Raw genomic sequence first — 24,982 nt, 5'->3', positions numbered from 1 at the left:
TGTGATGGAGCTCAGCATGGGTGCAGGCTCACCGACAGGCAGTGGGCTACACCCCGTGTACTTATGATTACCAGCTCACTGCTAAATCTAAATGCAGGGCCATGTGATAAGGCAATGGAGCACCTTCTAATATCTTGACTAGAACAGGAGTGAGGGCAATGATAAATTTTTTTTTTTTTTGGCCCAACCGCAGACCAAGTGATCATCCTCCTGCAAGAAAGCACTTGAATCATATGAAAAAGGCAATTGCATATAATTGTTTCTAGAAATATACGAAGCAAAACTAAATCATTCTAAACATCCTCCAAACAGAGATATGTGCAACCAGCTGTGAAAACCAGGAGCCGCTGGAGCAGTCACACCAGGGTGTTGGTGCATGGCCAGAAAGAGTGAGGTCTGGTAAAAGTCTCACTGCCAAACACCAAGCCACTCAAAGCCAAGCAGCATTTGCGTATTTAAGGAAAGGACATATGAATTCCAGAAAAACAAGACAGAATTAGTGTTCAGAAGGCCACTCCACTGTATCTCATGCTCCCATGACAAACCCACCAGGAATGTATAGTGGCAGAGTAACTTCAAAAGCCCCATTGTGTTTCTATAAACATGAATCTCTGGTGATCTGGAGGTAATGCTTGGAATGGGCCATCCTTACCTTCCCCGTCTGTTGCGAACTTCTGGGCAGAGGCATTGACACCTCTCACCCGCTCTGCCTGGATGCCAATGTCTGCTTCAACCAGGGTGTGCTTCTGTAACAGGTCTTCCACACCAAGTAAGTGTTTGCCATAGTCTTGAGACAATACTAGCACCTGTGCACAAGAAGCAACCAAAAGGACATCTGTGACTATAGCCTTGACTTCAGCATGATGTAATCTTTGGACAAACAGAGAGCTAGCAATGAAGCTGTGCCTTCCCTCTAGTCTGCCATGGACCCCACACCTTCAGGGGAAGATGATGGTCAACAAACCAGAACAAAAAAAATCAAACCTGAAGGCCTGAGTCAGGAGAGCTATTACAAACTAACGATCACCAACCTTGGAATAAGCAAGTCAAATCTACGCTAAAAAGTGCAGAACAGAAGAAAAAGTTGGTGAGGGCCAGCAGGGGTGGGGGTGGGGAGGGTGAGCAGGGGTGCTGTATGAAAGATTCCAAAATATAAACTGAAACTTCAAGAAGAAACCGCTGCAACAACTACTTAAAAATAAACAAATAAATAAAGATGATAGACTTGGTCACTTCAAAGTTGAAAGAAATCTTTTAGAGGTTGCTGAGCCTGAAAGTGAATGTTTTTCCTCCGTTAAGAGCTTATTGGTATGCCTCTACCATAGTTACACAATCAATGGGAGAAGAATCTACTTGAAAAGCTTATAAGCCACATCTTTAAACCAATAAGGAGAGCAGGGTCAGGTGGCTGTCTTGCTTAGTAGACCCCAAGCAACTTCTAGGGTTTAAGTTTGAACCCACTGGTATTTTCTTGTTTCTTCCATCAACCAGCCAAATTTGGGGGCCTCATTCTACATCCTTGCCAGATGGGATTTCTACTTCACTCTTACTTCTGAGAAGTCTCTGGACCAACTGAGTTACAATGTGCATCATGATTTACAAAATGAAAAGTCCCTCTCTGCTACATTTTACAAACATTTCTATTTTGAGAGGTCGAGAGAGACAAGACCTAAGAAAATCATAAATCTGGACCAATAGGAGGTAAAACTGATGGTATCAGGTGACCTTGCCCCTCTGCCAGGAACAGTCCAAGAAGTAGGTAACAGATGACAGCTTATATCCTGGGAAGGGAATCTCTTGCATAAGGTCAAGCTTGGGAGCACAGTGTGCTGAGACAAAGGAGGCTTCATGGGACTGCCTGAAAACTGACCTATTTTCTTCTATCTACAAGGCTAAAGCCCTTCCAGCTGGAGAACTGCTTGACATGGCTGAGCATTTCATGGCCTGCAACGGAGGACAGGAACAGGTACAGGGCCATGGCATGACAGCAGGTGTCTTCCTGGGAAGGGGGAAAGGTTGGAACTCTATGCTGAGAGCAGTCAATAAACGGCACGAGCAGCCACTGCCATCCAGTCCATCCTATGATCTGTGCACATACTACTGCATTCCATCCTTGCAATAACTGGATGAGGTACATAGTAAGTACGACCTCCATTTAAAGACCAAGAAAGAGGGCTCAAAGAGGATTAGGCAACTCAGGCACTCACAATCAGAACTCTGGCTGCTTGGTTCCCAACCTCTCCTCTGTCCACAGCACCTACCATTCCTTCCTTCTCCCCATACCACCTCTCTGGGACCCCTGCCCAAAGTAGTACCACTCACTCAAAGATCAATGAAATGGTAAGTTAGTTTAACCCTGAAAAATTAAAAATAAAGAAACCACAATGTGATTGATTCCCTACACTGGAATATATCTAAGTTAGACGTAAATCACAGAAACAGAGCTCTAGCTACTGAACTTCTTCACACTTCATGTCTCATTTAATTCCTGAGCTAGCAATCTTCCCATGGGTGATGTGGCTCCTCTCTAGCTGTACAGGTGGGCAGTTAGACAAGGCACACAGCAGTATGTACGGGTTTAGTGAAGGAGTCCCAGTGAAGAGAGCGCTGGTTGGATCAGCTCTGTCCTCCGTCAGGTTTTACCTTCATTTCGTCCATCCAGTCCATAATGTAGAGCATTTCCTGGAATATCTTCTGCAGCCCCAGGTTCATCTCGAGCCGCTGTCTCCGGGCCCTGAGCAGTTCCAGTAGGTATTCCCAGAGTCGGATGACATTGTCCTTCCTTGCTGTGATGCGCTTGATGTCGTGGTAATTCTCAGCCTCGAGCTCCCTGGCCACGGCTACCACAGCCTGCACACGCTCCTCGTATGCGGCAATGTCTGTCTCAATGGCCTCGTGCTTTTTTGTGGCGGCCTCAACTGCGGGAAGGTCAAACCCAAAGTTGTCCTACAGAGAAACGGAATGAAAAGAAGGAAAATAAAATATCCACCCAGGCATGGTGGCTCACGCCTGTAATCCCAGCACTTTGGGAGGCTGAGGTGGGCAGATCACCTGAGGTGAGGAGTTCGAAACTAGCCTGGCCAACACTGTGAAACCCTGTCTCCACTAAAAATACAAAAATTAGCTGGGCGTGGTGGCACGTGCCTGTAATCCCAGCTACTTGGTAGGCTGAGGCAGGAAAACCGCTTGAACCCGGGAAGCAGAGGTTGCAGTGAGCTGGGATGGCACCACTGCACCCCAGCCTAAATGACAAGAGTGAAACTCCGCCTCAAAACAAAACAAAACAAAACAAAAACAAAACATTCCTGCCCCCTGGCCTGTCACCCCCCTGCCAAAGGAAACAGAACAGACATGAAATATTGAGCACACATTAACCCTGGTAGTCTTAAATCTAAATCTGACTCCTGAGTCCCCCACCTCACTGGTCTCTGCCTTGAGCTTAGATGCCCTCCTCAAAGCAAACTAGTAACTGCTCATTTTGCAGAGGGGCCCAGCTCATATCTAGTACCTGACTGAAAAGCTAGAGCAGGTGATAGCTTATATCAAGTCAGGTGGAAAAGCAAGCCAGTTTTGCTTATTTCACAACCAGTCTAACTGCCTCGAAGGATTAGTTGGTCAAAGATTAAAGAAAAGAGAGAAACTGTTAGAACTTATAAATGTGAACAGTTCACACACACTCAATGGCTCTAAACAAACTCTGCTTGAGCTGCTTCCACATCTATGAAAAGTTAGATAAATAGAAATATATATATAGAAATTATAAACATCCTCTTCATGGGAAGTAGCCAAGGTGACCTGACAGTTCCTCCAGAATAACGAATGTCGATAAGCAGCTGTCCTCTGGCCCTATGCCCCGGCATATGTCTGTGTTTCTAGATTACCCCAGGAACAGTCTTTTTAATAATGTCAAGAGCAGAACCTGAGACACCAGACGCTGGTTTTCACTCAGCCAAGTCTCCCTCATAGCTGCCTTGCGATCAAATCTGCGGGCGAGCTGTTCCAGTTTCTCCTGTCTTATGAGCTCATTCCGCAAAGCCAGTTCTCTTTCGTGTTCTGCTTTTTCCAGTCTTTCCCAGGCCTACAAAAATGAAAATATACACACACACACATAAACACAAACAGTTTCCTGTAGTGTTCAAGGAAACTTCCGTGGCTACAGTCAACAGCTAGTATTTCTCAAAAAGACCTGACAACTTGAATGGGAAATCCCATTCCCATCATCATTGACTCTCAAGCCTTGAGGAAAAAAATGGGTTTTTCTCTCAGTGTATCCTCATGGGAACGCTCTTCCGTCATCTAAATCTAAAGATTCTCTGTTGTACTTGGAAAACAAAACTGTAGATATGAAGCAATACAAGTAAATCACAAATCTCTTACTTTAAGAGGAAATAAATTATCTTAAATAGCTTTGATCATATAAAAAAGATACATGATTTTTCTAAGAATTCATATGAATTTCTCATTCATTCCACCCTGAGCCACTTTAAAAAAATTTACACATCTGAAATTTCTTTCAAAATCCGGACCTACTGTCCATATTAAATTCATTCCTATGAAACGTATTTCTTCACATAAAAAAAAAAAAAGATCAAACATTCCACTCAAAGGAATCTAAGTGGGGTCAGATGCAGTGACTCATGCCTGTAATTCCAGCACTTTGAAAGCTGAGGTGGGAGAATTGTTTGAGGCCAGGAGTTCAAGACTAGCCTGAGCTACAGCAAGACCCTGTCTCCCATTAAAAAAAATTTTTTTAATGAGCAGCAAAAAGGAATGTAGTTGTGTACAAGTGACCAGAGTTCTAGAATTTTCAAATTTCTTTCTAGTTGGAAATAATGCCTGCTGTGAATTTCTATAACTGCAGGCATAATAGGCATGATGATTAAAATTGCTTATTTGACAGCTTCTCTAATGGAAGAAGCCAACATCCTAAGCCCCACAACCACTATGATTCCAAACATGTGAAATTTCAATTCCCCTTTCTGTAATTTAAAGATGTTTCAAACAATTGCCTCAGATGAGAAGTAAAGTGATATGTATGAGTAGCAAGGTGTATAGCCTGCGCCAAAGCTGGTTTGATAAAATCTAACATTACCCCCCGAAGCCTCCAGCAGCCTAGCCCAGCACCATTGTTTGCTTGGTCCTTTGCCACACCTGAGCACCAGCTGCCAATTGTCAATTCAGCAGGTGGGGACAGCCCCTTCCAGTCTCTTGTCCTCTTAGCAGTCGAAACCTACTGATAGAACCCGAAGCCTCCAGGAGGTCAGGGCCCATGCAGAGTCCAGACCCACTTTACCTTGTTGATGTCAGAGATGAGCTTCCCCTCCCGGGGCATGTAGACCTTCTGGTTGTTGGCCCTCATCTTGCTCTGAATGGTGAAGAGCAGCACTTCCAAGTTCCCCTTCTCAGTAAATCTAAACACAGGGGAAAACATTCATTTGTTACTGGAGAAAAAAAATTTTCACACAGTCATGTATTTTAAAAATCATTTAACTCTGGTCTGACTTATGTGAAATGTATGTCAAAGAGACATCAGGAGGTTGCTCACTGGCTATTACAAACCTTGAAACATACCAAACTGTGGAATTTTTTCGTAGTTGTTTGTTGTTGCTGACATTTATATTTGAGGGTGTCAAGGGCATGCAATAATCTTTGTATTCACTTCAGTGAAGCTTTAAACCCTAAATCCTGGACAACGGACTTACTTCATTCATTCAGTGTAGCTGAATGCACTCAACACGGATTATTTCAAATGTCTACCTAATGTAATTTTCAATGGGTTTCAGAGACCTTACCAAGGTATATGCAACCATTTTCAGAAAAGAAAAAATGACTTTGGAACTATGGTAAGCAATAGATAAGGTCTACAATCCTTATTCAACAATTATGAACTTAAAAAAGATATGAAAAAAAATCAAACTTTTTGGGGTTGCAAAACTTGATCTGAACTGTTATGAAATTATTTATTGTCTTTAATGCAATGTGAATATTTACACATTTTGCTACAGATACTTACTGGGCTTATGGGCTACTGCCTTAGTCCCATCTGGGGTCTTGTAATATACAACATATGAGCTGTGCTGTTTTTTTAAAATCCCAAAATTATGGAATCCTGAAACACACTGGGCACAATGGTTTTGGATAAGGGGTTGAGAACTTGTACCATTTCTTAGAATTCTCATATATCCTGTATGTCAGTGGTACATTTCTATTGGGAAGGGCTCAGAGAGAGCATGATCTATCATAAATCTCAGCAACACAGAATCAGATGAAAAGGAGTAGGACATGCTACTGAGAAGCATTCAGTTAAGAGATGAGATTACAGGAATCAGAACACAGGGTTGGCTGGCTACAGTGATGTGTCTTTCCATATTAATGATCACACACTATAATCTGCATCTTACTTGGGTGGTTTCTCCACAGTGCGGTAAGTGTTGAATGCCTGAAGCTGCTGTTGAACCCCGACCAGTGAATTGGCAAATTTGCGATTGTTCAGAATGATGATGGTTTGTTCAATCCATTCCAGAAGGTCAGAGGCAAGTGATTCATACTTTTCAATCATTTTTTCTGTTTCAATAGCATTATCAAGCACCTGTAAACAAGGGATAGAAAAATTAAAAAGATCATGTCGCTCCATAAGTTAAATACGATTGCAACCCTATATGAGTGCACACACACTAAATGACCGGCTTTGAAACAGTTCGGCCGGCTCTGAAACAGTTCGGCCGCACTTGGGCACAAGCATTTTAACTCAAGGAACCATCTGCTAAGAGGCACCTAGACTGATTATTTGTGAGCAATGACAGCCTAACTGTAATTGGTTCTGTAACTTCCCAACCCCCAAGCAAAGAGATTCTGTATGATTTCTGTAGCCTAACATCTGAAATCCCTAGAGAAACAAAAAGGGCTCTATTTAGCTTGATCCTGTCCCATAAATGCCCATTACTTTTTTACTTCACTGCATTGAGAGGACAATGTCATCTGGTCTGAGGTGTTTTGAAAACATGGTAGGTGAACATCGCCAAATGAGAAGTAAAAAGCATGATGCTAGGACTTTTTCAACTGTGGTAAGTAGGATGTCACACCCATGACATTAGCCAACTCGATCAGATTTCCAATACCCAGTTTCCTGGAGAGGTTGAGGAGAAGGATGTTTCTGGGTTTGAGTTAGCCCCCAAATCCTTTCCTAAATATGGTGGCCATCTCTCCCACCTCTTGTTACCTTTCAGGATGAAGAGGCTTCCGCTGATTTCCCTACCATCCGGAGAGCCCACTACAAATTGCTATTGGCAAATTTTATGAGTGCATGGGAGAATGAGGGCTCAATGAACCTTAATTATGTTTCACAACTCACAAAACTGGCATGAGCTCACCTTTCCAATTCGTTTTCCTTCAACAGCCAAAGCCTTCATCTTAGAGAAGTAGTGGTAATAAGTCACCACGTAAGTGATTATGGACTTCTCATCAGGGTGGTCCACGCTGATGTCTGTAACCCAGAGAAGACTTTGCTCAGTGTACTGCATGCTACTGTGCCCCACCCAGGCAGCAGGAATGAATGTAACGACTGCTGGACAACACGGAACGGTGCAGCATCTTCATGTCTGTACTTGAGCATTCTGCCATCAGTGCATTAATTACGAGGATAATGAGGGTGAAACCATCTCACCGATTCCCTATTACGTGAATATTCATGAAACGCCTTCCACAGACACACAGTTCCTCTCCCTGCCCTACCATAATACTGGGTTTGCTCTGCCTGAGTTCTTATTTCTTCCTACAGGACCAGCACCGCCCCACGTCACTCAGTCTTCAGATATCTTTATCTTCTTGTTACCAGTATCCAGCAGCTAGTCACTGAGTCTGGGTTGCGATGACCCTTATTTGTGGAATCCTTATTGTGACTCATGGTTCAGACCCATCCTATCACATAACCAGCACTGAAACAATGGCTCCCTCCACCAGCTTTCCCTACTACTTGATTTCCTTACACATAGTGCACCCAGATTGATCTTCCAGAAGCACAGCTGTGAACACAGTTCCTCCTAGCTCAAAATTACTCAGTATGAAGAATAAAGTATAAGTGCTTCAGTCCTCTAGAATCTGGCTATAACTTTCCTTCCCTTTTTTCCATCAATTTCTCAAATATTCACCATGCTTCATTTAAGTGTTAAGCATTGTTCTAGACATTCCTAAATTCTAGTGTCCTACCTCTCAGCTACTGTATTCCTTATTAAATTTTTTTGAGACAGGGTCTCACTCTGTTACCCAGGCTAGAATGCAGTGACATGATTACAGTTCACTGCAGCCTCAAACTCCTGGGCTAAAGCAATCCTCCCACCTCAGCCTCCTAAGTAGGTGAAATTACAGATGTAAGCCACTGCACCTAGCACTGTATCTCTGAATCAAACTTGACCATTCACCATTCCTTATACATATTACATAATTTCCAACATGACTTCCTTTACTCATGATTTCCCTTTGTCTGAAATGGCCTTTCTGATCCCATAACTTTCTTACTATCCATCAAGGTCCATTTCAAAAGTTGCCACCCAATACAACCATTTATGATCCCTACAGCTGACATTATTGTCTCCCTCCTCTATTCCCTTGGGACTTCGTATGGACGCATAGTCCACTTTTTGCCAGGTTATGGTTTTTTATGCATGTTTTGTTTGCCTTACAAAATTCAGTCCTTGTCAAGGGTAGAAGCCTGTCCTGGCAAGCCACTCCACCTCCCACATTCCTGCTGTGCTGTCCTGCACAAAGCAGGTGGTCAATAAATAGGTACTGAGAGAAGGAACAAACAACTGAAAATGGCAAGTCTTTGAAGTTTGGCAATATTGAGTAAAGCACTCAACTTGGGATAGGTTGTGAAAAGAACACACAGGACAGCTCTTAACAGATATCATCAGGATCTTTTTCAATATACATTCATACATACACCCCCATTCCTATTGCCACCCCTGACAGCCTTGTATGGAGCAAAATTGTTTCTCTTAATTTAAACAAGAGAACATTAGGACGCACTGCTGGCACGCTCCCTGCCCAGGGTCACTTAGGCAGCCAGTGGCGGTGAGGGCCAGAATCATAGCTACTGTTCCCTACCCCAGGGCTCCTGTGTCTGCTCAACCCGTCAAAGTATGCACAAAGGAGAACTGGAGGACAGCCAGAAAAAAATGCCAGTGTAAGTATCCAATTTAATCAACACAAAATGTCAACAAAACTCAAAGAAGTGAGAAGGCAAAACTTTTTATTTAACTTGTCTACAAGTAGATTTTAACTGATGCTCTTTGGGGTCCCGGACAACTAATAATCAAGATCAAATCACAGGACAAAAGTGAAATCAGCTGCCAGTTTTAGCTCCTTGTGTTGTGATCTGGGGAACATCAATCCCCCTTTTCATACTGGGCGGTGATTAGAAAGATTAACTAATGAGCAAGTTATTAAAAAATGTTGTCACTGTGATATGGGAAAAAAAAAAAAGGTTCTTTATCAAAGCACAAAGAACGTGGGGTAAGGAAAAATTCCTTCCCATGGTAAGACAGGGGTTAAGCACGAAGATTTATTGAAACCCAAGGAATTTTCGTTTTCTGTTTATATTGAGAAATCATTTAATGGATTAGTACAAAGATAATTTTATCTCAACTTCCTGTAACCAACATATCAGCGAATCTGATGCATTGGAAAATAGCAAGAAGCCTGCCTGGAGGCCTCATGACCTTGATCTGCCTTTGGGGAGTTAAACTTCCTGTTCTATATTTAAAATAACTTTAAACTTTCACTCACATACACACGGTTTTTTTCCTCTCTAATATTGTTCACAGCTGAGAGGATCTATAAATCTTCAGCACTACAAACAAATCCTGAAATTTTAAATGCTTCTCAAAATTAGAAAAAGTTCCTATGAGAGCTCACGTTGAAATGAAACCCAGAATTAGGATTTTGTTAAGGGAGATACAACCTGGGGGACTGCTCCACACAGGTCAGCTCCAAGTTACACAGGGACTCACAGAGTAAAGAGGGATTAGTTCCATGCAGAGAATGGGATGAATCTGTAAGAAAGGACTGTGACTGCTGCTCCTTCCACCCCCACTCCCCTTTCACAAATACGCCTTCCTCATTTAAACTCTTACTTGCTCACAAGCAAAGCACAGCCTCGTAACAAGGCCCCTGCCTCCAATCTCCACCCATCCCCATCCAACCTGCTTGCCACCTTCAGATAAATGTCAGCCAACAAGCATTCATTGAGAGCCTATGCCAGGTTTTCTACTTTTCTACTTCGAGCACAGCAGCTAAGAACCTTCAATGACTCCCTGTTGCCTGTTGCCCCTGTGGGGATCCCATCCACACTATTACCCTAACCACCATTCCCATTGAATTGTTAGTCCCCACACACCTTCCTCTTTCCTGGTTCTGCACCTTTGCTCATGCTAGTAGCTCTGCCTGCACATGCTCTCCTTCAGACTCTGTTTAAATCGTATTCATCTTTCAAGGCCTTTTTTGGGTGTCATCCTTTCCACAAATCCTCAAAAAATTCCCATAACCAAAACTAACCAAAAATTCCTTTGATAATTCCCAAAGTATGCCGTACAAATGAAACATACTGACACAAAACAGATTTTACATTAACACCTGGATAGTACAGATGCTAAAAATCCCACCTGTTATCCCTTGAGTCCCTACCTTCGGGGTCCAACAGTTTAGTGAGGCCGAGGTGCTGCTCTGCCAGATTAAATGCATTCTGCAGGTTGTAGTGTGCATTGGATTTCTTTAGTTTGTCAAAATCTATCAGGTCAGGCCTGTGCAGAACAGTGGAACACAACAAAAATCATGGCTTGAAAAGAAATATGACCAATGAAACATGACTGTTACTCCAAAAAGGTTAAAATCACCACTTAGTGGAGTAAAACTCTAAAACATACTATTATGGAATCATCAAACAATGAAACCTGATTTTTGAATAAACACTTCAAAGTTTATTAAGAAAAAAGAAAGATTAAGGGTGAACCTGTTTATTTTGTGTGGAAGAATTTACATATTCTCCCATATTTTCCTCACATGGAATGTAGGAATTTCCACCATGGTGCAACAGTTAAGGCAACGGATATGGGAAAGTCACCCAAACCTGCTATGGACGGACAGCAACCTTTTGCCCCACAATTGCTAGGATGATTTGTATGGACTTACCGGTGTTTGTGTATCAGTGCATTGAAGGCCATGCCGTCCCTCCAGCTAGTGGTGAAATTGTGAATGTTGACATTGGGGTACCTGCCAAGGACAAAGCAGAAGGGAAAAGCAACACAATTAACACATGGAGGTTTATACTTTTGCCAAGTGCTTTGTTAATAAGTAAGTCTGTAAGCATTGTAAAACCTAAAGCAGTGAATATCACTAAGGACAATCAAGTCAGAACAAAAATCCCATCAACTCCAGCTTGCCATAAAATAAAAATAAAACATGCATCCATGTGGTTTTTCTTGCTTGGTAATTCAATCTCACAAAACATGTGAACTGTGTCGTAGATTTAAAACACTACTCTTACTTAGGAGAAAGTGACGACAACCTAGACATCTGTGAGGCCTCTGCTTCCACTGGCTTTCTACTGTACCTACAAAGACACCAGGACCTGCAGTCCCCTGGCACATGTTACTTTGGGACAAGAAGTGGTGGGACTACCTGTTCATGTGACACTCAGCTTTCTTTCTTCCATATACCACTTAATTGGATGAAGTTTGTAAAAGTAGTACCTCCCTGAAAAATTTATGTTTGAAACAGCTATTCGATACCATATTGACTATTAATAACTTTATATCAGTGGCTGATTAAAGGTTCATACCTGACTTGACCCTTTTATTAGGCCATAAGCTCTTTATAGACATGATCACTTTTCAGCTAGCTCTCATAATGGACAGAGTTCTGATTTTCATATTCTGAATTCATGTTCATTAGAGTTACATCTATACCTAAAGTAGTTCTGACAGTAAATCTAATTAACCTCAAATTGGGTCTCAGTAAGTGTCTATAACCTTAAACCAATTTGCTAAGAACTCGAAGGTTTAGCATCAATTGAGTCCTAATAGTAGTAAGCAACAAAAAAGGTACGGTTCTCTAAAAACAGCTTCAATGAAATTTCAATGAAAAAATCAAAGGGAAACTGACACAGATAATATTAAAAGGTTATGCTAATGTTTACTGTGCAAAGAAAGCTCCCCCAAATAGAAATTAAAGGATGAAGAAAACCTACAACTGTACTCTTAAAATATCATGGATGTGGTTCCTAAACATGCTTCCAGGGTTCTCAAATTCAAAATATAATGCTCTTTGGAGCTTCCTTAATAAAGAGAAGGAAACTGATTATGAAGACATGACAGGTCTAAAATATAAATTAGAACTCCTTCCATTCCGAGAGCTAATTGAAAAGACATATCAACTGCTTACGTGTTAACAAGACTTCCCAATGGAAGCAGTGGAAAAGATACCTGTCAACACCTTCTAAGTGATGACTGCAGTGGAATTCAGTCCTGGAAGAAGCAGCCCCAATACCCTCTGCGTTCACACTCACCCAGCTGTCTTCATCTGGCACCACAACAGCAATGCATCCTTGGCAGATTTCTTCTCTTTGTTGTCTTCAGTTTCCACACTGATATCCTGGATCTAAGATTTACAAAGAAATAATAGACAAATAGATGGGTCAGCTGTCTCAAAGAGCCACTGAAGAACAGGTCTGCCTATACATAAAGAATAAACTGGAGATCAAAGCCTTGTCCTGCAGACGATCTACCCTATGAATGAAAACTGCTTCCTTCAGAAGCACAACCAGAAACACAACCAGAACTAGGTTTTCTACGTCGCACAGACAGAAGGCTGTAGGGACTTCCCAGCACCTATCAGAGGTCATTTTTACCCCTGAGACGGCCCATCTTTCCAGTGAGAAGCTAGCACAGTGGTTCACACAGTGCATCTGGAATCTCATCAGACCCCCAGAAAAATACTGAGTTCGGTTTTTCGTAAGTAAACATTTTTCACACTAGGTGCAGCCTTCATTGATGAGGGCACTGTGTGCACCATTTCCAAACCATTAGAGCAAGTGTGTGCTTAAGCGCTGTGCTTCCATGGTGTGCATTCATAAGCCGCTCAGAGGCAGTATATTTGCAACATTATAAACAAAGCCTGGTCAGCTGGCACCAAAGTCAGACTGCCTGTATGTGAATCCAGGCTCCATCACCTACCATGTGCCCTTGGGCAGGTTCCCCAGCTTCCCCATCTGAGGAATGGAAATAATGACAGTGGCTAATTTCACAGCAGTGTTATGCACTTAAATGATATAATGAAGTGCAGAGTTCATAAGGGTCCATGAATGTTAGTTCTTAGATTAGGCACCAACTGCCAGCTACGTAATTTTAGACAAATGCCCCAAATACACTTTTGTCTACTATATGAAGGTTTCCTCTTGTACAGTAAAACGTGGAATGGAGTCAGGAGTGGATGGTGCTGGCCAGGAGTCCATCCATCACCTCCAGCTGTAGCCATTTTAAGCTTCTCTGCTTTGTCATGCTCCCTACAACCTTCACTCCATTCAATCTACAAACAATTCCCAGAATTCTTTTTGAAAGAGAGAGAGAGAGAGAGAGAATGAAGACAAAATATATAAATACAGGACTAAAAAGTTAGAAACTTTCAACTAGGAAAAACACTTGGGAATTGAAACAACTACATTTTAAAAAAATGATCTATTTTTAATTGTGTTAAGAAGGTGAAGCCTGAGTTTGCATAAACCCCAGACTCTAATATTAGGATCATTAGCTCAAGTGCAGAAAGGGAATGTGGAAGAACAACCCTCACTCAAGGGGTGAGAGACGGGCTCACCAGGAAAGTCAGGCTGCAGCTTCACATAGTAACCCATTGGCTTTCTTATGCTTCTGTGCGAAGAAGGGTATCAGTTTCCAGATTTGTCCATATGGAAACGAAGTCTACCCTTCTGAAATGAAGACAGCTCCCTATTTAAACTAGGCAAACTCAGAGACTTCCACTCCAGTTTCTTACCACCTTTTACTTTTTTTTTTTTGCAGACAGTCTCTGCAGCCCAGGCTGGAGAGCAGTGGTGTGATCTTGGCTCACTGCAATCTCCGCCTCCCAGATTCAAGTGATTCTCCTGCCTCAGCTACCCAAGAAACTGGGATTATAGGTGCGTGCCACCACACCTGGCTAATTTTTGTATTTTTAGTAGAGGTAGGGTATCGTCATGTTGGCCAGGTTGGTATCAAACTCCTGACCTGAAGTGATCCACCCACCTTGACCTCAAAGTGCCGGGATTACAGGCATGAGCCACTACATCTGGCCCTTTTACTCTCTTTTAAAGGGGCAGCATTATAAAAATCTGTGTCATCATCAGTATTTAATGGACACCTCTATGCACATACAGGTCAAGCCATATCTTGGCAGCAGTGAGAGCACACGCACACACACACTGGGAACTTGTAAAACCATATATTCAGGAGCTGGGGGAAGGAGAGACCCTTGCAGATACACAGGGAAGCTTCACCCTATGTATCTACAAGGATACCTCAAGTATCCTTGTGGATATGCCAGATACCTATAACTGGGCTGATTCATAATCATATTATTTTTGTAGAATAGGTAATATTTTAATAAAGCTGCTGAAGAAAGCTGAGTCATGTCAGACACCAACACTGCAGGCCATGCAGTCTATGCCTCTCATTGCAACAGAAAGGGAGAAAATACACATCAGCATTTATAAGTTGAATTATAGGAATAGGCAAACTGGCAGGAAGTGAATTGGTCAATGACTCAACGCAATTCACGCTGAGATCCTGAAAAGGGCTGTGTGTGCCAGCTCCCTGACCTGGGTGTTGACCTGCTCTCAAGACAGCCCATAGTCAGGATGCCCTTCCACACTCTGATTACTGCAGGCCAAAGGTAACAGAAATACAACATTTTACTCCATAAAACTGGGGTGAAGCTTGAGGAGTGTCCTGCTAATAATTTCACCTCTGTTGCCATAAGACACAAGAGCAGTAATCAGTGGATTCAATGGCTACTCCATTTTCAAATCATTCAGGATCTAAGAGACAGAAATATAAGAGTTCTGTCCGGGGAAAAAATGTCCTTGATTGCTGTAATTAACTCCTTTAATGATGTTGTACCATCTTCAACAACAGTTCTCTCCTCAGACCTACTTAATTAGAATTACTAGGGCTGGGCCCTGGGAACCTGAATTATTAAGAGGGTTTCCCAATGGCATCAGATGATCAGCCAGCTTGGGAACCAGCCAGTCAGGAAGCTGTTTCTTCCTGTAACTCATTCTAGTCCCCTACCCCTTCCTCTCACATATATACTCAGGACACTATCTGAAGCCCAATCCTAGGGCAAGTGAGAAGGAAAAGGGATTGTTCACAGGCTGATTTCAGAGTTTCAATAAGAAAACAAAGCAAGCTATAATTTGATTTTTCATTTTTCCTTTTTGTGTGAGGTTTTTGTTTACCTAGAAAAATCAAGCAGATCTTTATTAAAGGGGCCGAACAGGAAGGAATGGCAAGAGAACACAGTCACTGAGGAGACAGGACTGTGAGAATATTTGTTTGTAGAGAAACCTGACACTACAGTACAAAGTTGTTCCTGCCTTTCCAATTTTAATTGGAACATATGAGCATGAAGCATCCGCCTGGAGAAAGAACCAATAATCACACCCGTAGTGCTGCACAGTCCCAAAATGAGTGCTCTCTCTTAAGGGGTCAGAGGCGCCCCCTATAGCCCTGACTGGCTGCGTCATCAGGGGCAAGGTTTCAAACTTCTCTGGGTCCCCAATTTCTTCATAAAGTGAAAGTGGTGAACAAAAAGACCTTGAGAGTACCTTCTGGCTTAAAATACTTCTATACTTAGAGCCTTCCTCCTCAAGTATAACAAAACCCGTAAAATCATCATCAATTCAAAGGAACACACGCGTTTTGTACTTTCCTTCTGCAAATTGCTTCCTCACATCCAAAGAGAATGAGAAGGTGAAAATGGAGCCCACACACAAGCCATAACCCTCAACAGCTTTGCCTAAAAATATTCTGTAACACGTCATAGTTGAGTGAAGCTGAGGCAGTCTAAGCTAATAACCTAGCACTGGCCACATCCTTATACCTTTGCTCCTGAGAGCCAAGCAGCAGAGACCAGACATTTAGAGCAGGGGCCAGCAAAGTGGTGGGCTGGGATGCAGCCACTGAGACGTGTCTGACAGGAGAGCTAAGATTATCAGGAGCTAGTACAATTGCAGGAGGATGTAGTAGATTCCACATGCCTACGAGGCAGCATTCAATTCTGAGGACTGGATATGACACACCTGACTCTGAGACACACTTTCAACCTGGTCTTCCTGATCCCTCTGACACACAGAGGCCGGCTCTACAAGGATGCTCATACCTCTGAGAGGTCAGCCTAAGTTCTGAGCAACCCCGGGCAGAGACTCTTACCTGGAAGCGCAGGATGATGGTCCAGATGAGGCCAAGGGTCAGCCGGTGGTTTCCATCCACGATGTCATGGGATCCCATGTTCTCAAGATGGACTCTCTGCTCCTTCAGGAACTGAAGGGCCTTGTCCACATTCTCTAGGCAGTGGATGCGCATTCGTCCTTTGGTGGGTTTAGGCTAGAAACAGGAGAGCAGAGGCAGAGACACATCATTCAACAGAGTAGAGATGAATCCCGAGTTACTGCCTAGTCACGTGTGCCCATTCATGCGATGCTCTCCTGCTCAGAGCAGAACATTAACAAACACGTGTACTCATTAAGTCCAAGGACAGTATTTACCTAACAGCCACAGAAGAAAAGTTTACTTAATGGGATGGTAACTGATTCCTCTTTAGAGATTAATTGTGGAGCTATATAGTTTACAAATGAGCATTTGTTTAAGTTCAGGGAAGAGAGAATCCAATTTTCATGAAGAATTTCAGTGCTACTGCCGCCATCCATACAATTTTTTTGCAGCTGCATGACAAACACCTGTGAGGATTTTGATTACTTGGAATGTAAAAATAGGTTTGCCACCTGCTGGCAACCCTTAAGGTTGGCTCAAAATGAAAACAGGGAACACAACCATCAAATCAGAAGAATTTCCAAGTGGTGGTTGTGTGCACAGGGATGGGGAAGGTTAAGTAAAAAGGTGTAACTTACAGAAAAGAAGGGGAAAAGGGGAAAAAATGAGTGTAGTGCAATTTAAATACCCCAAATGTTCCTTTCCTTTTACCCAGTTTTATCAAAATATAAAAGAGGCCTTTGGAAGGTGAACAATTTAAATAAAACAAATGAACAAAAAAATATATAGAGAGAGTAGATAATGCCTATGTGTATATATACATCTACTATAAAATATACTATCTACTATAAAAGTCTATATACATCTACTGTAAAAGTACATACACATCTACTATAAAAATGTACTAGATACACACACACAGTTGACCTTTAGTTGGACCTAAACTGTGCAAATGCACTTATACATGGATTCTTTCCAATAAATACACTGGAAAATTTTTTAGAGATTTGTGACAATTTGAAAAGACTCAGATGAATGGCCTAGCCTAGAAATATCAGAAAAAATTAAGAACAAGGTATGTCATGAATGCATAAAATATATGTAGATGGTAGTCTATTTTATCATTTACTACCACAAAATATATACAAATCTGTCATAAAATTAAAAATTATCAAAACTCATACACACAAATACAGATTGTAACGGCACCATTTGTGTAGTACTAAATCTTGGTATATACTGTACTACTATAATAAATTCAGAGCCATCTCTAACTCCTACTGCAATGAGCTCAAGTATTGTGAGTGCCCACTTAAAATGCCTATGATGCTAATCATCTCCACATGGTCTCTCTAGTAAATTGGGTATCACAGTAAAAGTTCTTGTGTATTTTTCACAGTGTCTAGTGCAATACTGTAAACTTTGACTAATATCATGAGACCCAAAGTGTCACTAGTGAAGCTGGAAGTACTCTCAAGAAGCAGAGAACAAGTCGTGACACTACAAGAAAAGGATGAACTGCTTGCTATGTGTTGTAGATTGAGGTCCACAGTTGTGGTGGCCCACCACTTGAAGACTAAAAAAAGAAAACGAAATTTGTGAAGCCATCCCTGAAGCTACATCAGCAGATGCAAAGACCTTGCACTTTTTTGTGAAATATCTTCTTATCTCATATTGAAAATGCAGCTTTTGGCTGGGTGCAGCAATTCGTGCCTGTAATCCCAGCACTTTGGGAGGCTGCGACCGGCAGACTGCTTGTGCCCAGGAGTTTGAGACCAGCCTGGGCAGCATGGCAAAACCCGTCTCTACAAAAAAATAAACAAATAAATAATTAACAATGCATCTTTTATGTGAGTACAGGATTTCCATAAGAGAGGCATACCTAAAGACTAATATGATTTGAGAAAAAGTGAAGTTATCATATGACAATTTAAAGGCATACGAAGGTGAAGGAGAATGTAACACCAGCAAAGGATGGTACGACTATTAATTTTTAATTGGGTAGCCCTCAGAACCAGGAAAGATTCACAGAGCTCCCAGTCTGACAATTTCGGAAAGAGGTTTGGCTTAAAAAATGTCAAGGAGTTGGGAGAAGCAGCTTTTGCTGACCAAGAGGCAGCAGATGAGTTCCCAGGCGCCATTAAAAAAATCATTGAGGAAAAAGTGTATCTGTCTCAACAATTTTTAACACAGATTAAAGAGCCCTGTTCTGGAAAAAAAATGCCACAAAAGCCTGTAAGAGAAAGAGAGGTGGAGTACCAGGACTTAAGGCAGAAAGGGATAGGCTAACTACTGTTCTGTGCAAATGCAGTTGGGTTTATAATCAGGACTGCCCTTACCCATAAAGCTGTTAACCTTTGAGCCTTGAAGGGAAAAAATAAATACTAGCTGCCAGTCTTTTGGTTGTACAGAAAGAAGGCCTGGACAGTGACAACTCTTTTTCTGAATTGGTTCTACTGATGCTTTGGTTCCTGAAGTCTCCAAGTACCTCGCCAGTAAGAGGATGCCTTTTAAAGTTATTTTGGTATTAGACAATGCTCCCACCCAGAACCCCATGTAAGAGGATGCCTTTTAAAGTTATTTTGGTATTAGACAATGCCCCCACCCAGAACCCCATGAGTTCAACACTGAAGGCACTGACATGGTCTCCTGGCCCCCAAACACAACATCCCTAATTCGGCCTCTAGATCAAGGGGTCATAAGGACTTGTAAGGCTCATTATTACACAAAACTCTATGGAAAGGTTAGTCGATGCTATGGAATAGAATCCCCAACAGAGAGAACATCATGAAAGTCTGGGAGGACTACACCACTGAAGATGCCATCATTGTTATAGAAAAAGCTGTGAAAGCCATCAAGTCTGAAACAATAAATTCCTGCTGGAGAAAATGATGTCCAGATGCTATACATCATTTCACAGAATTTAGGACAGAGCCAATGAAGGAAATTATGAAAGAGGTTGTGGATATGGCAAAAAGGTAGAAGGGTGAAGGTTTTCATGATATGGATCTTGGAGAAATACAAGAGCTAACAGACACCACATCAGAAGAATTAACGGAAGATGACTTGATGAAAATGAGTGCCTCCAAAAAGATGACAAATGATGAGGAAGAGGATGTAAAAGCAGTACCAGAAAACAAACTGAATTTGTTGCAAGGGTTCCAATCATTCAAGACTGCCTGTGTTATTTCCATAAAATTACATCAAGTATACCCGCCTCTTCTGCCTCCCCTTCTGCCTCTTCCACTTCTACTACCCCAAGACCAACACCCCCATCTTCCTCCTCAGCCTACTCAATGTGAAGACTAGGATGAAGACATTATGATGATCCACTTCCACTTAATGAATCAGCAAATATATTTTCTCTTCCTTTGCTTAGTAATATTTTCTTTTCCCTAGCTTACTTTAAGACTACAGTAATGTAATATACACAACATGAAAAATATGTTAATTGACTGTTTATGTTATTGATAAGAGTAGGCTATTAAAAGTTTTGGGGGAATCAAATGTATAGGAAGATTTTCAATGGCATAGGGTTGGTGCCCCTAAACCCCCTGCTTTGCTCAAGGGTCCACGGTGTGTCACACACACACACATACACACACACACACACAACGGGTTTCTATTATCTGTTGTACCAACACCAAGCTCGTGCCCTCACCCATCTGGCTCCATCCTTCTCTCCTTCCTATTTCCCATCACTTCGCCTCTAGTAGAGGCTGCATCTGGAGTTGATGTCACCATCTTATAAAGATGCCAGCAGGATGCACACATCCACATGTAGAAGAATGCACTCAGCCTGTGACCCGTCATCCTGACTCCCCAGTCTCTTCACCTTATCACACCTATCTACCTTCCAAGGCTCGGGCCAAGGCCCATCTTTCCTTCCTGGAGATATTTCCATTTCCAATCATTCTGGGTCTCACAGCTCTCCTTTTCCTCACAACTCTACAACTAACAATCTGGACCACAGAACCCCGGAACCAATCATTATAATTTTGCTATTGTTTCATTTATCACTCTTATTACTTCCAACTAGACTGTTCCCTTCCTAAGTGCAAGGATGAGGCTTTATAATTCTATATTCTCAGGGGTCTTTGGTCCGGTTCTGTGCACAAAATTATGTGCAGAGTGAACTGAATGCCAGTAGACAGACTGGGCTTGGTGTGTGCTGAGCTGACCTCACAGAGGAAAGAGGGCCAGGCTGCAGCAACCCAGGTACACGCAGTTAAGGCCAGCAGCCAGTCCTAACTTAGTATCTTGTCCATCCCCTGCTTTTCCCTTGGGTAGTTAAGATCCTCAGCTATGTGCTGCATGGAAAACGTCTGAAAGGAAGGTTACTTGGGTAACAAGTGGCCATTTTAAGTCTGTCCAGTCTCAGATTATTATTTTTTACTTTCTTTTCTCCTATAAAAAAGGACAAGCAAAAACAGAAGAACGTGGTTGGCCTTGAGGAAATAAGATTATATGCAGAGGCCTACCACAAGTAGTAAAATTTTATTTTCAATATAATTGTCCCTTGGTATCCACAGGGGATTGATTCCAGGTCCCCCAAGGATACCAAAATCCATAGATGCTCAAGTCGCTTATCTAAAGTGGCACAGTATTTGATATAACCTATGCACATCCTCCCATATACTTTTTAAAAAATTCACTAATTATTTTTTTTTGAGACAGAGTCTCGCTCTGTCACCCAGGCTAGAGTGCAATGGCATGATCTTGGCTCACTGCAATCTCTGCCTCCTGGGTTCAAGAGATTCTCCTGCCTCAGCCTCCTGAGTAGCTGGGATTACAGGCACCCGCCACCATGCCTGGATAATTTTTGTATTTTTAGTAGAGACAGGGATTCAATCATGTTGGCCGGGCTGGTCTCGAACTCCTGACCTCAAATGATCCACCCACCTTGACCTCCCAAAGTGCTGGGATTACAGGCATGAGCCACCCCACCTGGCCTCCCATATATTTTAAATCATGGCTATATTATTTGCAACTAATACAACATAAATGCCATGTAAATAGTTGTTATACTATATTTTTTAAAAACTGTATCATTGTTTATTTCTATATTGTTTTCATCGTTCTTCCCCTTGAATATTTTCTACCTGTGGTCAGTTAAATCTGACCATAATAGCAATGGAAAAAGAAATGTCTTTAAACATTAAGCTTCTCACATTATTGGATATCCTCCTTACCCCCAAAAAAGAAACAGGAGGTGGATTTTGCCTTCAGAAACTTCAAAATGATTTTAATTTGGGTATGTGGGAAATGCTGGAATTTGCTATTTGTGTAATGCCAGGTTGCATCAAAATCAAGCAATCTAATGAAGTGGAAAAAATAGATATAAAACAGGTGTGGGCTTAATCTAAAATTCTGTAACTCTCATTCTGCAAGTGCTGTTTGAGGTGACACTGGTGCTCTCTCTTTCCACAGTACACCCGTCAGCCTCCTAAAGCTGTCCGGGGCCCCATCACGCTCCTGTCCAAGAAACGGATGCTGGTGGAATCAGTGTCGCCCTAGAAGAGGTGGGTGGAGCAGCTCTCCTGGCCAGGAGTCGCAGAACTCTGCATATGGCTCTCACGTGTGCTCTTTAAGTTTTTCCTTTCGTCTCTTGGATCAGCTGTCATTTCTCACGCTGAAACGTGACTATTCATAGCAGCCCCTTTTCTTCTCTCATCCAGGTGGTTTCTGGATTGAACGAAGCTCCTGGTTCAAAACTTCAAATTTGAGGGATGGGGACTAACTGCCTCTAAGAAAGGTGCAGGGGCTTCTGACATTTTTGCTGTTCGGGGGCCTTTTCCTCTCATTTCTTGTCAGTTTGTGCACCTGAGCAGTGACATAGTGAGTGGTCCACCTACATGTGCTGTTTTCATCACAAAGAAAGTGCCTTCGTGATGGGAACTGCAGATCAAGGGGGACAGAAACTTCTAACTGCAGCAGCCATTCTCCTAAGTCTCCCTCCAAGAGGGTGGAGGGGACAGTGTGGATGGAATTATGAGAAGTTAAGGAAGAGAATAATGAACAGATGGGGACTGTCGGTACCTTCCCAGGCTCCAACCAGCAGGATATAACCAATGTTCTTTCAGACTTTATCCTGAAAGCTTGATCTCAAATAATCACTTGTCTCACTTACATTCAAATGAATGCAGTAGAAAAAGTGGTCCTCTCAGAATCTCTTCCCCACAAACAGGAAACATGTACGACACATTCCACAACTCTATTCTCTCTCTACAAAATCTCAATGAAATGTGTGTGTGTTTCCACATGAACATGGGGTCCAGGGTGTGGGAGAGGGAGGGTGGTGATGGGGCCCAAACACATTCACGCAGGTTGAAGAAGTTCAATGCCACATCACAGGGACCCCATGCTGATGGTGACTGGCTATGCCAGATGAGCTAAGAGATGGTTCATTCCAGACCTGGATGCAACTCAAAAACTATCAAGCCTCAGAGTAACAAGAATAAACAAGACAAAGCGAGGTGAGATGACTTCCTGATGGTACAACATGAAGGGAGTGGGAATTGAGACTAAAATTCAAGTACACCACACTCCCACAATGTGTGTTCTACCTGCTTCAGAGTGGGCTTCTCACATGTTTTAAGGCACAATATCTGGGCAAGTTTAGGAAGCAGTAATTACAAGAAATTAAGTTCAAGAGGTGATCATGATCTCACACAGCTATCCATAGAAACATGTTACAAACTTCAAAGCTCCCAAGATCTAAAAATTCTTAGCTGCCATTTACTGAGCAACTACTGTGTGTTCACCTCTCCCTGCTAGGCGGCTGATAGCTGTGATCACATCTAATCCTCACAGTAACCCAGCATTATAATAATTACTATTCCTGTCATTTTATAGATGAAGACACAGTGGCTCAGAGAGATGAAGCAATCTACCAGCTAGTTAGTATGTGGTGAACCAGGACTTAAAGCTCATCCTCTTCATGCTACAGGAAAAACCCAGAATACAGTACAGGGAAGAAGGGTACATGCTTCCATGTGAAAGGAAGTGAGGGACTCGGTTCCCATCTGCTGGCTGGTTTTCATTTTTTTAAAGAGCTATTTTTATATTGCCAAACTTCATCTTCTCAAAAGGAAGAAGAGGTAACAATAGAGAAAATTAAACATAATGGAGCGGGGGTGGCGGGGGGCGCCTCTCAGCAGTAAACACTTTCTGAAGCCTGCAAGAGTGGCTAATTCTGCAAAGGAAAGGAGTGTCTCTGTCTTGCCTCCATTATTGGCCATCGGATTCCCTAGTGCGGCATGTGTCCATCCCCACAGCAACATGTGCACTTCTGTCCTGTGTCCCTTCTGACAGGAAAGTGAAACTAAGCCCTTATCTTGGGGACAAGGGTCGATACCAGACTCACATGACTATCGGGGGCTCTGCAGGCAGACAGCAGTTCCTCTGAGGAAAATGCCTGTTTTTACTGATCCTCCTTTAAATCATTTTAAGAAGCTTCCCTTCCCCTCACACTACAGTCCGTGGATTCCTGTGTTTTTTCACAGGCGCTTTTCCTGTTTCCCCCTTCCAAGGTCCCGTCTAGTCCTAAACCTTTACCAGTCATATCTCCATCCCAGACCCATCTTCTTTCTCACTCTAAAAGAGGAGAGGAAACTTACTGGGCCACATAAACATCTCTAGGATCTGATAACATAATTCTAATTGCTTATTGGAGCAGTAAGCCCAGTTCAGGCCCTGCCTAAGAAGCAGTATGGCCTTAGGCAAATTCCCCTTCATGGACCCAAAACCCTTAGAGAGGAAGGAGGGGGCTGGATGGTCCCTCCTGGGGCACTGACTCTGCCCCACCTGTCCGCCCAGCCTTGAGTTTGGGTAATTCACACTCTGTACGGCATCAGGATTTGCAGAACTATGGAGTAATCACAATGGCAAAGGTTTTGTCAGTCCAGAGATGGAGAGGAAAAGAAAGAAAGAAAGAAAAAGCTTCACAGAGCTGATCTGTCCTCTTTTTTTAATAGGAAAGGAAGATACAAGGGAAGGTTTCTGGCAGGGTGTTTTGGGAGATCTCTGGGGTGCTGCGATGCCCTGTTCCAGCCTGTACCCCCCACCCCTTCTTTCTCTGTAAGTGTCCAAAGCAACCCTGCAGCTACCTGGAGTGACAACTCACCAAGGGTTGTGGTGCTGGACAGAGCACAGCCCCGGGCACTGAGAGAGGCCAGTGAGGCCTAGATCTGCCACAACCCAGCTGGGTGGCCTCGCTGGTCACTTCTTTTCCCTGACTTACCGTATCTACCAAGTGAGGGGATTTAACTTGGTGGTCACTAAAGTCGCTCACAGCTGTATAATAACAATCTACAGGGTGTTGCAGGGTAGAGGACTCACTAGCACCAAAGCTGAAGTCCATAGTACCTGCTGATTTCTTGTTCAGGTGAAGAGGAAATAGAGAAAAGACACTGATCTCAGCAAATCAGTGTGACAGGCACTTGCTTATG

The 24,982-nt window shown here is 42.6% G+C and overlaps 1 protein-coding gene across 5 annotated transcripts in view; it reads right to left on the bottom strand.

Annotated features, from left to right (window-relative positions):
- SPTBN1 (spectrin beta, non-erythrocytic 1) overlaps window positions 1-24,982 on the bottom strand; it is a 211,565-nt gene that overhangs the window by 40,689 nt on the left and 145,894 nt on the right. For all 5 annotated transcript variants that reach the window (XM_007970628.3, XM_007970629.3, XM_038006938.2 and 2 more), the window contains 10 exons: window positions 16,473-16,646; window positions 12,560-12,651; window positions 11,185-11,265; window positions 10,681-10,796; window positions 7,371-7,483; window positions 6,402-6,589; window positions 5,294-5,411; window positions 3,920-4,078; window positions 2,644-2,946; window positions 653-806 (listed from right to left, as the gene is read on the bottom strand). In XM_007970628.3, the coding sequence (XP_007968819.3) occupies window positions 653-806; window positions 2,644-2,946; window positions 3,920-4,078; window positions 5,294-5,411; window positions 6,402-6,589; window positions 7,371-7,483; window positions 10,681-10,796; window positions 11,185-11,265; window positions 12,560-12,651; window positions 16,473-16,646 (1,498 nt within the window). The remainder of the gene's footprint in view (window positions 1-652; window positions 807-2,643; window positions 2,947-3,919; window positions 4,079-5,293; window positions 5,412-6,401; window positions 6,590-7,370; window positions 7,484-10,680; window positions 10,797-11,184; window positions 11,266-12,559; window positions 12,652-16,472; window positions 16,647-24,982) is intronic.

This window comes from Chlorocebus sabaeus, chromosome 14 (genome assembly GCF_047675955.1).
Source record: "Chlorocebus sabaeus isolate Y175 chromosome 14, mChlSab1.0.hap1, whole genome shotgun sequence".
NCBI lineage: Eukaryota > Metazoa > Chordata > Mammalia > Primates > Cercopithecidae > Chlorocebus > Chlorocebus sabaeus.
The sequence above is the reverse complement of the archived record's forward strand: the minus strand, read 5'-3'. Positions and strand labels throughout refer to the sequence as shown.